The sequence below is a fragment of the Triturus cristatus genome, chromosome 1_2 (assembly GCF_964204655.1).
Source record: "Triturus cristatus chromosome 1_2, aTriCri1.1, whole genome shotgun sequence".
In the NCBI taxonomy this organism is placed as follows: Eukaryota; Metazoa; Chordata; class Amphibia; order Caudata; family Salamandridae; genus Triturus; species Triturus cristatus.
The window spans coordinates 875,588,937-875,606,376 of record NC_140580.1 but is presented as its reverse complement, the minus strand read 5'-3'; the positions used below and the strand labels follow the sequence as shown (position 1 = coordinate 875,606,376).

The 17,440-nt window shown below is 49.0% G+C and overlaps 1 protein-coding gene across 1 annotated transcript in view; it reads right to left on the bottom strand.

Moving 5' to 3' along the window:
- Nucleotides 1–17,440, bottom strand: part of MORN1 (MORN repeat containing 1) — a 1,183,871-nt gene that overhangs the window by 980,791 nt on the left and 185,640 nt on the right. Inside the window, exon 7 of the mRNA XM_085609315.1 lies at nt 10,793–10,889. Coding sequence (XP_085465441.1) covers nt 10,793–10,889 — 97 coding nt within the window. The remainder of the gene's footprint in view (nt 1–10,792; nt 10,890–17,440) is intronic.

The window sequence follows — 17,440 nt, the reverse complement described above, 5'->3', positions numbered from 1 at the left end:
ATATGGTGTTTATATACCCAAGAAGGTACCCTCAGGGGTTCAACCTTGCTGTGTCATGTCGGCCAAGGATGACGAAAGAGGGATGACCATTATACATAGTTATTATGCAGAAGATGGTAATCCTGCTGTGATTTTGAGAAGAGGAAGGCGGGGCCGGCATCGGCCCCGCCGCCATTATGGCGGTCGGCCGTGCCCCACGCAACACCTTCACGCATTGGCCGCGACCCGCAAGCGATTGATTCAATTCCGGGTCGTGGGAGACTCCCCCGCGCCCCGGAAGTGATCGGATCGCTTCCGGGGCGTGGGCGACTCTCAGGACTCCTTAAAGCCGGGGGGAGCGTGGACAGCAGTCTCTTGCTTTCCGCTCCCCTCGGCAGCACACCCCAGCACGTGTGCCCCCTCCGCCGGAGGGCTCTTAACCTTTTTCTTTGTATTTCAGGTTTTCTGTTCGGCGCTGCTCCGGAATCGTGGGATCGACGGTGCGGGCGTGGTGAACACAGAAGGTCTCGCCGGCAGTCTTTCGCTCCAGCGGGAGGTTTCCTTGGTTCTGGGGAGTTTGAGGGCAAGCTGCGGGCATCGTAATCGAGGCAGGAGACAGGCGCTGGGGATCGTGCTGCTTTTTCAGACTGTCCTCCGAGGAGTGCGGCGGACGGGCACACTCGCGGTTGGGACACGGGCGGTGCATCGCGATTTCTGGGCGGACGGCTGTGTTTGTGCTAGCATCCTTTCAGGCGGGTTCCCCTCGTTGACGGAGGTAAGGTGTCGGGGGCTTGGGCGGTTTGCGGGCGGCCTTCGCGGGTCAACGGGAGTGGCTGTTTCCGGTATTCCTGGGTATTGGTAGCGCCGTCGGCCCTCGGAGGCTGCCCGGAACTGCTCACAGGTTCCCGGCCCATGTTGGGGACATCGCGTGTGGGGGAGAGATCTGGCCAGTGTTTGTGCCAGCCCATCGGGCTGATCGTTTAAACGATTTCATTGTGTTCCCAGCTGCAGGGAAGCAAAACGGTCATCAGGGGACATCGCGTGTGGGGGAGAGATTTTGCCAGCGTTGTTGCCCGTCCATCGGGCTGATCGTTTAACAATTGCATCTTGTTTTCCCAGCTGCAGGGAAACAAAACGTGTCATCAGGGGCATTTGTCAATCACTAATATTTGTTTTGCACAGAAGGGGCATTTGTTAATCACTAATATTTTTGGTTTACACAACAGGAAGGCGGCGCGTGTATCACAGTTTTGGTCAAAGACACTACGCGGATCGTGGAAAAGCAGCTCAAAGTGCTTGCAAGTGCCTTCTCACCGCTTGGCGCTGCTGGGAGCCAAGCGGGTTAGAGCCTGTTGCTCACCTGCCTTGCTGGGTTAGCCAGTATTTGAGGCTCCGGTAGCGTGGGTGCTGTGGCCGGTCGTGTTTCCTCCATCAAAGTACGGTAACAGTGATAACAGGTCGTAGGGTAGACATGCCTCCAAAGGCTAAGCGCGGCGAGCGGCGCCCAGGTATCGCGAGTGTATTAGACGCCCTGATGAAGAAGATTGGGGAAATGGATAACACCATGGCGCAGCTGGCAGATAGGTTGGATGCGCAGGAGGGGCCATCGGGGAGGTCACGCAGGGACGCTTTACCGCCACGAGAAGCTTTCCCTCCCCTGCCTAAAAGGAATAGGTCAAAGAAGGTAGCGCAGGGCGTCCTAGGGAATGGTGGGGGCCCTATTGTACCGGTAGTGCCCGCGTCCCCAAGTTTACCCGCCAGTGAGCCCATACTAATAGACCCGGTGGGGGGACCGGTTCCCAGGGTTCCGGAGCCACTCCCATGTCCTGCAGCGCCAGCACCAGCGAATCCTATCCCCGCACATGGGTTGCCAGGGCCAGGGGTGCCCAATGTCCCGTTACCTATCCCACCCGCACCTGGGGGAGTACCAACAATACCAAACGATTTTGTTTCCAGTTTAGCAGCCGTGCTTCCCTGGCTCGGGGGCATGGGGTTGCAGTTGAGTGCGGCGGGTGTAGCGGGAGCAGATGCATTGGAAAAGGCGAGGCTGCTAATTGACCAAGGCAAGCCAAAAGAAGTACCAGTGTTGGTTCCCCCAAAAGAAACGGCGGGACCCTCGCATGGTAAGCCACGGACCCTGCCATTGTTGGGCATGGGCGAATTGCGCACCTCCTACGAATCTCTTTCACGCCATTTGTCACAGGAAGTTAAAGAAAAAATTTGGAAGGGGACATATATTGATATATTTTCACTCCTGATAGATGAAGTTGAGAGGGAGGAAATGAAGAGAAAAAAGGATTATATGCTCGCGCGTGAGTGGGCGACTGAAATGATGAAGTACAGGGTTGAAGAGAATATCAGGCATTGGATGCTGGCTTACAATATTTACATGGCTGTGATGACAGAGCGCTTCCCAGAGGAGGCGCCCGCCATGGCTTGTTACATGTCTCGTATTAGCACGGCGCAGGCAACAAAGGCAGGCACGGGGTGGTTGGATTATGACAAAAAATTCAGGCGCATCAGGGAGTCTGACCCAACACTCAAATGGAATCAGGTGGAGGGGATTTCATGGTTAGACCATTTGGCGGTCTGACAGCGGAGCCTGCAAAGGACGCACCACGGCCGCAGCCCTTTCGGTCATTCCCCCCAGCCACACCAGGCGGGAGGGGGGCGGGGAAGAAAGGATGCTGTTGGGATTTTAATAGGCGCACATGCGACAGGGTACCAGGAACATGCAGATTTAAGCATGCGTGCAGTTTCTGTGGCACCGCAGGGCATGGCGAGGCCAAATGTCTTAAGAAACAGAGGGATAGGGGGTCCAAAAAATCTGATGGAGGGGGTTTCCAGCAACGCTAGGTCCCCGATCCGGTTACATGCAATGATTCCCTGGTTGAACAGATACAAATGCAGGTCCACAGCGAGGACGCTGTTAGAGGGTTTCAGGGAAGGTTTTAGAATTCCCGTGTCCGATTTTATGGGTCCCTCGTTCTGTAAAAACCAGGTGTCAGTAGCTCAAAACTCTGGGGTGGCGGCAGCAAAAATTGAAAAGGAGTGTAGATTGGGCAGAGTCGCGGGGCCTTTTGACACCATACCAGTGCATAATTTTGTGTGTTCCCCTCTGGGGGTGGTCCCAAAGAAGGAACCAGGAGAATTCAGGCTAATTCACAATTTATCAGCGCCAAGGGGGCAGTCGGTCAATGACTCCATTGATGAAGTATTCTGCTCGGTGCGTTATGCATCCATTGACCAGGCAATAGAAATGTTGAAGGTTTTGGGACCAGGGGCAATGATGGCTAAATCAGACATAGAATCTGCTTTCAGGCTGCTGCCCGTCCACCCTAGCGATTTTCACCTACTTGGTTTCCAGTTTGAGGGCAAGTTCTTCATGGACATGTGCATGCCTATGGGGTGTTCGGTGTCGTGCGCATATTTTGAAATGTTTAGTACTTTCCTGGAATGGTGTTTCAGACAAGTGACAGGACATAGGCAGGTGCTGCATTACCTCGATGATTTCCTCTTTCTGGGGCCAGCAAGTAGTGCAGGGTGTGGTCAGGCGCTGGACCATTTCTGCGCCTTGATGGAGAGTTTTGGGGTTCCACTAGCACAGGGGAAAACCGTTGGCCCTTCACCGGTCATAGAATTCCTAGGTATCGAGCTAGACTCAGTCGCAGGGTGCTCACGGCTCCCCGCTGACAAAGTCACCAGGTTTGGAAATTCACTGAGACAATGTCTGGAAACAAAAAGGGTAACCTTACACCAGCTACAACAAGTGGTAGGGCAGCTGAATTTTGCATTACGTATCATACCAATGGCACGTCCGTTTTCAAGATCCATTGCACAAGCAATGTCAGGCCTCAAGCAGAAACACCACCACACCAGATTGAGCGAAGAGGTCAAGCAGGATATGCGGATTTGGCTGGCATTCCTGCGGGACTTCAACGGCTCTGTCCTATGGACCGGCCCTGTCACCTCTTGCGCGGAGTTGGGTTTAATGACGGACTCTGCGGGCAGTGAGGGGTTCAGTGCCATCTTGGGCACGCAGTGGGTGGCGCAGCGTTGGCCGGCCTGGTGGGTGGATGTTGGACTCACTGCAAACATTGGTTTCCTGGAATTGTTCCCCATTTGGGTGGCATTGGTCGTCTGGCCGGAACAGCTGAGTAACAAGGCAGTTGTTTTCTGGTCCGACAACTTGTCGGTGGTGGAATGCATAAACAAGCAATCTGCCAAATGTAAGATGATCCTGCGCTTAATCAAGGAGATAGTTTTGAAATGCTTACAGTTGAATTTGTTGTTTAGGGCGAGACATGTCCCCGGGGTATGAAATCACGCGGCTGACGCATTGTCTCGTTTCAAGATGCAGGTTTTCAGATCTCACCTCCCGGGAGCTGCACCACACCCAACGCCTTTCCCCGAACAGCTCTGGCAGATTAGTGCCCTCACCTACCGGACTTGGTGGCAGCGAGCCTAGCACCAGGAACAAGAAAGGCATACGAAGGGGCGTTTGGGGCATACTGTAAATTTCTGGAAGAGCAGGGAGGGGGGCATTGGGCGGATTCCGCGGGGGTGTGCTGCTACTTGCAAACCCTGCGGGACGAGGGGCGATCAGTAGGGTCTGCTAGGAGACACATGGCAGCCATTTCATTTTTTGCTCAAATGAGCGGCAGGCAGGATCCTACCCAGGCCTTCATAGTGCGCAAAGCATTGAAGGGCTGGCAGCGATTACAAGGGGCTGCGCCCGACACCAGGCACCCGAGAGGTCTTACTACCTTGGCATCAGTCCTGGCGGCGCTAGAGCAGACGTGCGCGAACCAGACGGAATGCCTATTGTTCAGGGCAGCGTTTACACTGGCCTTCTATGGGGCCTTTCGAATAGGGGAATTGGTGGCAAAGAATAAAGGGGATTTGGGGGGTGGCCTGCAGCGGGGCGACATATGCTTCCATAACGATGCACTACAGGTTACCATTCGCCGATCAAAGACAGATCAGGAAGGGAGGGGACAGGTAGTGTTTCTTAGGCGGGCACCTGGCAATCCTTGTTGCCCGGTCTCTCATATGGAGGCCTTTTTGCCCTACAGACCCAGTGTTAAGGGGGGCCCATTGCTAATGCACTCAGGGGGGACCCTTTGACAAAATTTCTATTTAAGCGAGTCTTGGATATGGCGTTAGGCAGGGTAGGCCTGGATCCCAGTGATTTCGGAACGCATTCCTTCCGAATAGGTGCCGCCACCGAGGCAGTTTCACGGGGTCTTGGCGAGGGTGACGTGCGCAAGATTGGGCGGTGGGCCTCTAACTGTTTTCGGCGCTATGTGCGAGTGGATATGTTATGACGCTATGTAACAATGGTACTGATGGTATTATTTTCTTTTCATTTGCCAGTTCCCTCGGCCTGACACGCAGGAAGAGAGACAGCGACATCCTGCCAAGGACGAGATACAGTCAGGACAAATGCGTCCACCCCGGAAGCCAAGTTGCAACGTCACGCGTGTGTTTTTGGTCATTCATATGTGTCTCGCCTCGCAAATTTTTTCAGGGCAGGAAATGGGGCAGCGCGCGCCGAACAGTTAGGTGTCAAGGTTTCCTTTTTTGGGCATGGTGGGCTGCGTTTCGACAGGTTCAGGGAGCGGATAGGGCACATGCTCGCCTCCTTGGAGAATCCCCCCGACGCGTTAATTCTGCATCTAGGTGGCAATGACTTGGTGCACCTAAATAGGAGGGTTCTGATTGAAACGGTGCTGTCAGAGTCGGCATGGCTGGCCAGGCGCTGCCCCAGTACAGTAATTGTGTGGTCACACATGATACCAAGGCTTCAGTGGAGTGGGGGGGGGGGGTATCGGTGAAGGCGCTCAATCACTCGGTCCAGAGGATTAACAATAAGATAGACAAACTGTTTAGGACCACAAGACTGCAGGTAATTGCCCATGGGTGCATTAAAGGGGACGTATGCTATGTGCAAGATGGGGTACACTTGTCGCGTCTGGGCAATGAGATATTCTTGGGCAACATTTTAGCGTGGCTCGGGCAAGCCCACTGGTAAGTATGACCCGGGTTTTTTGGGGGGGGCCTGATAGTCGGTCTACTATGCAGGCCTGTGCGGTAAGGTCATAGGTTGGACAGACTAAATTGACTAATCTTTTGGGGCGCATTATTAAGTGGGGCGACCAGAGGTGAGGAACATGTGGCTCTCACCTGACTCCAGGGGCAGTCACAACCGGTTGGTTGGAACGGGGCGGGGACAAAGGGGGGGTTACGCTTCCCATTGGCTGGTTGGCCACCCCGCACGCGGGCGTAAGTAAGCTGCGCTGTCTGCATGGCCCCTTTATGGAGTAAGTCTTGAACGTATGGGGGTTGCCTGGGGGAAAGTACTTCCGGGTCAGCTGGGCCCCCTGCGCATGCGCACTCCGGTTGGGGTGCGCGGGACAATTTGGAGTAAAGAGGGAGGGGCCAACAATTTTCACCTTGCCGTAGGCCCAAAAGGAATACGCAGAAATGTGACCAGCAATATGTTTAGACTAGGATAGGAACATTATGTATTAGAGTTTTGTTAAAGCTAGAAATGAACACAAATGTACCGAATCCTGTCTTGGCATTTCTGCGTAAAATGTATATATGAATATATCTTTTGTGTGTTTGTAAATAAATACGATCAGGGGGTCCACGACCCCCTATTTCCAAACAAGAAAACGTTGTTTGGGTTTTTTGTCAGTCAAGGGAGGAGGGGGTGATAGGCCGTACCAGACCATATCCTCATGCGTAATAAATTACGCTAGTTTTCTGGGAAAACCACTCGACATTTATGCAGCACCTAACTAGGTAAAAGGTTAATACCAAAAACCGTTATGTAGTTCAATGGCAGGGAAAATGCAGGTGAAAGGTTAGGTGACTACCCAGGTCTATATTGAGGTACATTACACACCATAACAATTATAGAATGCCCAAAGGAACGGATTAGCAGAAAAGGGAGCACTGCTGTCTAGTAGACTTCGACCTAAAAAATGGCAACTGTGTTGCACGCATGCATCATGACGCATGCATGTGCATACAAAATGACATGGCCACCGTGTAATTGCTCATTTTTTCCTTTTGTTCATGCTATACAGCATGAGCACTGCTGATGCTTACTAGCATGAAAAAAATACATTGGCAGAGCCAATAGGCCTCAAAGGTGAGACTGACTTTGCCAATGCTAGTTTTATTTACCATTCCCATCTGGTGGATGTAAGTCCTGCAGTGGTAAATTAGTGTGGTAGCTATTTGAGGAGGAAAGCAGCACACGAGGAACACAGCAAGAGCATATGCACTCTTATGAAGTGCTGATAGAAAAGGAAACAATCAATAGCAAAGCCACTAAGTCTTACCTTTGGGACCTATTGGCTTTGCCAAGGTTTTAGCAATAAGTTACTGTATATACATTGCAGGTTTTACAATGAATTTGTTAACATTTGTAAACTCTCTTTGCTTTAGTTAATTTGTTATTGGAATTGGAATTGGCCAAAGCCAAGAAGTTTCAACTCTAAAAGGTTGAGCTATTGACTTTTCCAAAGCTTGAGTCACATTTAGGTGTCTTGGTGAGTTCTAGGTGTGGGAGGGCAAGATTGAGAGCTCTGGAGCTGATGCTGATGGCAGTGTGAGTCAGTGGGCCTTAACAGTGTTCAAGTTATATGCCTATCCAGTCCTTGGCCTCTCTCCAGTGTGCACACAGTGATGGTCATAGATGTAAAATTTGTAATTACCAATTCTAAATATTTACAAAAAATCATAGCTGTTACGCATTTATATCAAACCACTAACAAGATCTCACAAACACAATAGGTCTGGCTCATTTTAGGCATATGTTTGTTGTTGGGTGATATTTCTGGATGCAATTGCCGAAAATTCATAGACGGGCACCTAGATGCTGGTCATGTGACATGCTGTATAAAGCACGGGACTGTAGCTCACATGTAGGAGTCACAATCTTAATTAAGTAGACCATACCCCTTTTAAAGACCCCTCATCCAATCTTTTTTATCCAGTGAAAGCATTGTTGTCCACAATAGCTTTTGCTTGCAAAGAGCTGAAAGCTGTCTTGCGAGAACTAGAAGTTGTAATGTTATAAAACTGTGGAGTTCTTGTAGTCAAATCAAAAACTTGAGGAGAAGAAAGAAGAAGCAATCGCTTGCTCCTCTGTGGCACATTGATTCAGCCACTCAGCAATTGGGCAAGGGTTCAGCCCTCTTCAGCCACTGGCTTTGTTGACAATGTTTGGCTCTGCCTAGTAGACGATTACTGGTCTTTAGGAAATCAGATAGTCTTAGTAACAGTATTTTGCCAGCTTACTCTGTGTTACTTAAGAAGAGTGTGACCTCAGGGTTACTTCCTTTAGTTCATCCCCAGCAGCTCACCTGCAACTGTGGGCTAGTGCTAATTTAGAAAATTAGAGTAACAGCAGCTATGCTGCCGTTGCTACTGGATCACAAATTTCTTATGAAGAGCGCCAAGCATCTCTGCTGCAAGCTTCAAAACCATAATCTTAAAACTGTATACTGTATACTGCATCAATGTTTACTGTTCCAGGATGGCAGACCAGTGTGTAGCTTTATTTATTTATTTACTTTTAATTGAAGCACATGCCCTCCCATTTAATTGGCATATTTTTTTATTGTTTTTAATTTTTTTATTTCATTCTTTATTTATTTAAGCATATGCTTGCACTACAAAGAAAACCACCATCTTATTTTTTAGAAGGCAAGTGAGACTTTTTTTTTATTCCAAAACTCTTCTCTCCAAAAGTCCACAAAGATCAGACTCACACAGTCTGCAGTGCTGGTCCAAGTGTGGCTGATGTGAGATTAGATAACCTCAGTGGACATTCAGGCTTCAGTGTGGCTCACTTCAACAGCTCTGAATTGCACTAGTGGACCGATGCACCAGATAATTAACCTGTGCCTCCTATGCTACTCCTAGGCGACATCTGTCCCATCTCCCTTCCTAGTGAGAGGTGCAGTTGTGTAGGGAGTAGTGTGTCTCTGTGACTGCAGGATTCACATTGTCTTTTGTGAGTGCAGGACAAGTGATGTACAGTTTGAAAATTGTGACTGAGTGCAGAATGAGGTATATGCCTGTGTGAGCGCAGCGTAAGGGGCATGCTTATGTGGGGGCAGTAGTGTGAGTGTGGTGGCATCCCTGCATATTATATCTTTTTGTGCATGCACTTTACAAGGGCCAAACCTATTGGCATTGGTAATACTTTTCAGGGTTATGGATTTGACTTGCAGTGTGTATGAGAAAGGTAGTGAGTTTTGATATGGCAGATACAGACTATGTTCAAGGAGGTTGAAGCGTGTCAGGGGCAGCTGACAGACTGAGATATCACGCCGTGAGATGTGGTCTCACGGCTAGACTGCCGACTTTGGAGCTGGGAAACCAAGGTTCCACCCTAAGGGTCGACGCCACATCCTGTGATTCTGGGTAAATCACTTAATCTCCCCATGTCTACCCAAAAAATGAATGTGTCCTTGTGTAATGTAACTGGTGCTCATGTAAAGCGCTCCAATACCTTCGGGTCGAGATTGCGCTATATAAATCTGCCAAAAAAAGTGAGAGAGACCAGTTACTTTGCTTCACTAGGACCCCTGGCAAACTAGCTATGCCACTGCTACCTCTCACACAGACATTAGAAACTTTTAATTCACAGTCTGCTTAAAATGTTTAAATTATTTTGAATGTATGTATAAGTATTTATTTATTAGACATAAGAGCACAATCTTCATCCATGATTGTCCATTGTAAATGGCCCCACCCGTTGTATCTATGGCCGCTTCTGTGCCAACCTTAAAAATCAGTTCTAACGACAACCATTCCAAATACGGTGTTGTGGCACCAGGGCCCGAGCGCTGATGGCAAAATGAACCCGGATAATTGCAGTATTTAGCACCCTACAGCAGTTAAAGGGTGCATTGTCCTTGCTTGCACGAGGACTCGTGGCATTCTTCCTACGCTACTGCAAGGTGCCAGTGTGGAGAATCTTCCACTGCCCGGAGGGGCGGGATATGCTCTAGGAGGCTGGCTCCAATACTACAGGCACCAAACCTTGCTTCACAGGTACAACCATTTGGAAAGAGGAAAGGTGGGACACTTGTTATTCGTGCTAAGCGCCGGATCCTACCACCCATGACAAGGGTCCACTTCTCGATTCCAATTACTTACTCGACCAATCAGAACTTGAAAGAAAGCGCGTCTGTGCTTGGTGGCCTTTTCTCGCCATGGGTGGCAAGTCCCCGACATCCACCCGAAGAGACCTCCGCATTTATAATTTTTGCAATTATACCGGCCCTGAAACACTGCTTTCAGCTCCCGACTTCTTTGGGAATCGATAAAATAAAAAGGCAAATAAAATGCAATTACCCTTTCGGAGACGAGAACATTGCCACCTCATAAGCCTCGTCGAAAACCCCTCCCCGCCGCCCAAAGAACTGGTTATTTCTCAGCGCCATGAATATGCAGTTGGTTTAAAATAAATAAAGGACAAAACAACCTGAATTATCCCTCCACGGAGGAAATCCTTTTTGTTCGCACTGACCTTTTTATATTTCAACATGGTTTCGAGTTTAATGTGGCTCGGCGCGGAGCCTCAATTTCGTGCGTTTTTTTTTTCCATAAAGGGGCCTATTCAGGCCGCTGTGCGCGGGCTTTCAAGGCGCAGCGTTACATCTGTCAGACTAATTGAGCACACAGTGGTATGGAAGGCTAACACAACTGGGCAGACCATATTAATCAAGGCGGCGGCATTATGTTAAGGCGCGTTAACAATTGGATAGGAGAATAAAGTACACACCAGCGGGGCAGCCATTGATCCAGAGTCCGTCGTAGGTGACACCGGAGCAGTGAAGGACGGCCCCTTGCCCGCTGAACGTGTCGCCTCGCCACTGGCCCTGCAAAGGAAAAATACGCACTAATTTTACATTTAAATTGTGACAACCAGCAACTCCATAAAGAAGGGATTACGACAAAGAGGGTCACAATGGCCCGGCTGGGTGGCCATCGGAGCCGGACGGCTAGTTAGCACTGCCCCCCATGTTTTTTTATTAGACGCTGAAAGGGGACCACACAATATCCAAGATTATAGGCTGCGCCCCCAGAAGAAAGGGTTTTCCGGGGTGCCCAATGTCTTATGTCATAAGTAAATATCTGCTGTGAAAAGAGTGACTGTAATTGGGCGAGTGGGTTCAGGCGCTCTTCGACACTCCCTCGGCTGCCATTTTAAGTTAATCAGTCTAGGTGCAAATGGCTACACTGGGAAGCCGGGGTTTGCCTACAAAACACATCTTGCAAAAGTTGTACTGCACCTTGAAATTCAGCATGAGATACCAACAAACGTTCCATTTTATTTGTAAAGGGTAAAGTTCGCAGGAGCATCTTGGCGCTATCCAATAACACAACTACAGATACAAATTAATAGACTTGTGACACATAGTTAATAATCCTCAAATATATGAGGGAGAAACTGGAATTGAAAAGAGATGAAAAAGGGGAGGCCGTTACTGAGTAAAAGGCCACGTCTTCACACACCTGAGAAATGTCAGGAAGGCAGCTAGCTTTTTAGTGTACAGAACTGGCTGAAGAATGTTGTGGCTTCCAGTGAATTACAATAGATTGATAAAGTTTCTGTTACATAAGGTTATTTCATGCCTGAAAACCGACATGCCAAACATAACAAAACTCTATTTGGAAATCTGCAATACCCAAAAACCTAGAGGGAAAAGGAAAGCTTTTTACTGGTAAGGTTTAGTTGCAGAGGGCCTCACACCAGTGCAGTCCATTCACAAGCAAGAACCAGCTTCAATTCATTTGTACTGGTTTATCTAGGAGAGGTGGCAGGTCGTATTAAGTATAGCGGTTCTTGCATATTTTGGTTCAATTCCCACTGTTCACCTGCTTGTGCCACTGTTCTTTGAGCACATCTGCTTCAAGTGAACACTGTTGTTTTAGAGCCAAATCATAGCTTGAACGCTAGTTGGCGAAGAGTGCGACCTTGCACAATTTCGCATGACGCTGTTGTGTGTTCTGCAGCCAATTGGTCAGAGGCTTACATAATTGTCAATTTTCCATGGAAGCAAATTTTATTTGAGTTGCAGCAAGGGGAGGCAGGTTTGAGAGGATCTAGGGGAAATTAAAAAAGTGGAAAGCAAGGATAGCGCATAGAGATTAAGCAAGTTCAAATGAAGTCCATGTCAGCCAGATTTGTTCAGTTGGGTTGCATGCACCAACATGACACTGGTGTTCTTGAAAAATACAACAACTTGCATGAACCGGCCATCATTCTCCATGGAAAACACATTTGTTGGATCCACAAACAGTGTTGGGCAGCCATCAACCTTCCTGAACTGTAAAATCTTCCTTTTGTCTTATGCAAATGACATTAAAAGGTGTTTAGCTGTGTGTGGTCCTCTGAGCATCCTCTTCACATGGTAAATTATGTTGGATAACTGCTTTCTCTTCTTCATCAGCTACTACTTTATCACAATTGATTCAATAGCGTCCCCTTGTAGTTTTGTTTCAGTTAGGCAGGGCATAGAAATTCTCTATTTAGTAACTGATTGGTACATAAGGCCAATGTCAGGTTGGCTGAATACATTTAAATGAAGTAAAGAAGCTCCCAAGGCATTTTATATAATTATTGAAAGAGTGATGCATAATTAGGTAGGCACAGGCAAAGCCCTTGTGAACATTGAGCACATTACAGTGACATTAAAGGACCTCACTGTTAGGAAGAGGATGTGAAGAGATATGTACAGGAGCTTTGCCATCTATTACGTTTACAGGTTGATTTAAATTAGGGTAGGGATGCAAAGGTTAGCAAAGCGACACAGTAAGGACCAGTGGAGGTGCCAGAGTAGGCCGAGAACAGGATCAAGTATGAAGTGTGGGGTGGCTGACGACGGGCTGAGGAGATTGTGATTTGCGGGGGGTTTAAGCCTGGGGTATAATGACAAGGCTTTGCGTGAAATGCATTGATGATTTTGAAAACTAGGGCCAGGAGTCTGAAGATAGGTCTACTGTGAGTGGATATCCAGCCGGCGTGTTGTCGGTAAGAAGCACTAGGTGTGTGTATTGAGTGCCCGAGACAGACATAGTGAAGTTTATTAGAATTGGGTAAAAAGCCTAGTAGGTTCGACCATTCAGGAGACTACTGCAAGGGTCTAAACTACTCACAAGTCAGGTATGGATTAATGCTTTGGCTGTAGAAAGGCAGCACGGGCAGTAAACTGTTCTTAGGTTCAGTAACTGGTATCTGGTGACAGCTGATGTGATTCTAGGTACACGATAAAGCCAGAGCCAGACAAGGCAACTCTTACTACGCTTAGCGCTTTTCATTGGGCGCTTTCACTCCTTCAATGCTTATGCGCTATATTCGTACATTTGAAAATTTAAAAAAACCTTCCTGTTTTATAACATTTGTTTGTTATTTGTGTTAGCTTTTCCCCTGGTTTTAGCTCACGCTCGCATACCTGCACTTTAAAATCTTCAGAATCACCGCGGTTTCAGCGGATCTCCCTTGCGCGGTGTACCGGCTATCGCACGCCATCTTGGGGGTAGGAAGGGATGCTTTGCGGGCGCCATTTTGTTTAGCGCTCTAGTTGTCCCGCTGACGCGCCAGATATGTATTTAAGGGGGTAGAAGGTGTAGGGTCAGCCTTAGACAAGGCAACTCTTACTACGCTTAGCGCTTTTCATTGGGCGCTTTCACTCCTTCAATGCTTATGCGCTATACTCGTACATTTGAATATTTTAAAAAACCTTCCTGTTTTATAACATTTGTTTGTTATTTGTGTTAGCTTTTCCCCTGGTTTTAGCTCACGCTCGCATACCTGCACTTTAAAATCTTCAGAATCACCGCGGTTTCAGCGGATCTCCCTCGCGCGGTGTACCGGCTATCGCACGCCATCTGGGGGGTAGGAAGGGACGCTTTGCGGGCGCCATTTTGTTTAGCGCTCTAGTTGTCCCGCTGACGCGCCAGATATGTATTTAAGGGGGTAGAAGGTGTAGGGTCAGCCTTAGACAAGGCAACTCTTACTACGCTTAGCGCTTTTCATTGGGCGCTTTCACTCCTTCAATGCTTATGCGCTATACTCGTACATTTGAATATTTTAAAAAACCTTCCTGTTTTATAACATTTGTTTGTTATTTGTGTTAGCTTTTCCCCTGGTTTTAGCTCACGCTCGCATACCTGCACTTTAAAATCTTTAGAATCACCGCGGTTTCAGCGGATCTCCCTTGCGCGGTGTACCGGCTATCGCACGCCATCTTGGGGGTAGGAAGGGACGCTTTGCGGGCGCCATTTTTTTTAGCGCTCTAGTTGTCCCGCTGACGCGCTAGACCTCTATCTTTACCCACTATGCACACGCGCAGCGGGAGCGCCGTTATCGCGCCGGAGTCACGCCAGAGTACTGCCCGTCTGCGCCCGTCCGGGCTAGGACCTGCGCAAGGTAATATTTCTTCGGGAGAAAGTGGTGAAAGAGATGGTAGTTACAGATACTCCCATCTTGAGTTAGCTGCCCTTAGACCCCCACGGTTAACGTGTCATTTCTCATGTCCTCCAGAGGCTCTCTCTGATGCCCCTTTTTGTTGCTGTTGTTTTAAAAGCTGTTTGCCACAGACTGAGTGTGCTCCTAATGCCTGCCCCCCCATAGACTCTGCCCCCCCTCTACCTTGGCAAGTGAAACCGGCTTTCTCATTAACGCTAGATCGCTGGTGAAGAATAACATCGCCTTTAGGGAGTTCGTGGCTGTAAGAAAGCCTTCCTGGGTTTTCATTACAGAAACTTGGGCCTCGGACTCCTCTGGGCCCGACCTGGTGGAAGCTATCCCGGAGTGTTATGCGTTAGTCAGGTCGGACCGAGTGGGACGCAGGGGAGGAGGTCTGGGGATCCTTTATAAGAACTCTCATACCTGTCGTATTTCTATCCTATCCGCCCCCTTAGACACCCTTCAGGCCCTACACTTCTTGATAACTTCCCCCTCTGCTGCTCCCTTTGCGGGCATATTGATCTATAGGCCACCAGGACCGAGAGTGGACTTCGGCCATTCTCTGTTTAAACTCCTAGAGCCCTATTTTGGCTGCGCCCATCTTACTGTTCTGGGAGACTTAAATTTCCACCTTGAAAACCTAGATTCCAGGGAAACTCTTTCCCTTGTGGAGTCACTGTCCGCCTGTGGTTTTCAGCAGTTGGTTACCAGCGCCACCCACCGGGCAGGTCACATCTTGGATGGGGTGTTTTCTAATGATTCGAGGCTGACGACAGATGTGCCCATACCATTGGCCTGGTCTGATCACCTAGCGGTTCCTTTGAAGCTTTTGGCCTCTCCGGTATATACTAAGTTGAGGGGTTCCAGCAAAAGAGAACCTAAGCGTAATTATGGGAATATCTCTAATGACACTCTTGTTCCCCTAATCTCCAACCTAACAGCTACCACAGCAAAGGACGTCAGCACAGAGGCGCTTGAACTGACTGTTTCTATCGCCCAGGCGGTGAATTTGTTGGCTCCGGTCTCTTTTCGTTAGACTGCTAGGAAGAGACCTTCGGCCCCCTGGTTCTCTGAGTCTCTGAGAGCTCTAAGACAAGGCTGCAGGAGGCAGGAAAGGCTGTGGAGGGCGAGCTGGGACTATCAGGAGAGGGAAAAACATAAACTCCTCCTTAAGGGATATAAAGCGGAGGTTATCAAAGCAAAGCAGGAGTACTTTTCTAATCTGACTACCTCCCTTACATCCCCCAGAGAACTCTTTAAAATTGCAGATTCTCTGTGCACTCTGCAAGTGCCCGACCCTATTTCCAGCTCCCAGGATCTCTGCGATAAGATCGCCCAATTTTTCCACTCTAAAATAGCCGATATTTACTCGGCCCTTGAATTGCAAAGGGCTGCGTTGTCTCCCCTCCCTTTAGCCATATCTGATGTGAGTGATGGAATGGTGGCCCCTTCTGCATATCTGTCCAATTTTCCACTGCTCTCCTTGCAACAGCTTGATCTGCTTCTTAGCAAGACCAGGTCAGGGTCCCCTCTGGACCCCTGTCCTCTTAAAGTTTTTAAGGAATGTCGGAAGACTCTTTTGCCCCCGTTCCTGAGTATCATGAACTGGGCATTACAGGAGGGCACTTTTCCCTCTTCGTGGAAGAGTGCTGTGGTCAAGCCTCTCCTAAAGAAGCCAACTCTAGACCCTGAAATCCTTAAAACTTTTCGCCCGATTTCACTGCTTCCTGCTCCGGCAAAGATGTTCGAAACCCATCTTAATGAGCATCTGACGACATTTTTGGACCTCTCGGGCTGTCTTGATCACTCCCAGCATGGGTTCCGGAGACATCATAGTACGGAGTCGGCCCTTACGGTAGTGCTCAATAACATCCGTAAGGAGGTTGATCAGGGCCATACCGCTCTTCTGGTCTTGCTGGACTTGACAGCCGCCTTCGATACCCTATCTCCCTCGGTTCTAATATCTCGCCTTAGGGAGATAGGGGTGGAAGGTTTGGCTTTGAGCTTTCTGGCCTCCTTCCTTGACCAGAGGGAACAGAGGGTTAAACTGGGTGAATACCTATCTCCATCCCTTCCTGTCCAATGTGGGGACCCTCAGGGGTCGGCTTTAAGTCCTACCCTTTTTAACATCTATGTGGCCCCACTTGCCAAGTTAATTAGATCTTACGGGATGGAGGTGGTATCATATGCCGACGACACCCAGATTATGGTGTCCCTTTCCCACTTGGGCAGTACCTCCGCTCTCAACTTTAGGAACTGCATGGAGGCGATTTCTCAGTGGAGGATTTACAATTCACTAAAGCTGAACGGGGAAAAAACCGAGGTTCTTATTTTTGGTGGAAATAGGGACATCTGGTCCTCTGAGTGGTGGCCCCCTTCTCTTGGAGCGTGCCCTGGGCCCACGGACCTGGCTCGTAATCTGGGGGTTTTGATCGATCCCGCCCTCTCTATGTCGCAGCAGGTTAACAGGACCGTTGCTACTTGTTGGGGTATTATCAGAATCTTGAGGAAAATCAGACATTATTTGGCTCCGCATGCCCGCAAACAGATTGTTGTTGCACTGGTCGCATCACGGCTTGATTACTGCAATGCTCTCTATGCCGGCATAAATAAGGGCCTTGTGGCGCTTTTGCAAACAGCCCAGAATGCGGCAGCCAAATTTGTGCTTAATGCTCACAGGACGTCCTCAGCTACCGGTGCCAGGAAGAGTCTGCATTGGCTCCTGATCCAAGACAGTATCGTTTTTAAGATCCTTTGCATTACCTACGGTGCTCTATCCGGCGTGGGAGCTGAGGGGGTGAAGGACCTGCTGGTACCTTATGTCCCGGGCAGAAACCTTCGCTCCTCGAGAACGAATTTGCTGTCAGTTCCCCGTTCTCGAAGAGTTAAGTGGGGAGGGAGGGCCTTTTCGTCTTTAGCCCCAAAACTGTGGAATACCTGCCCCATTGAAATTAAAAC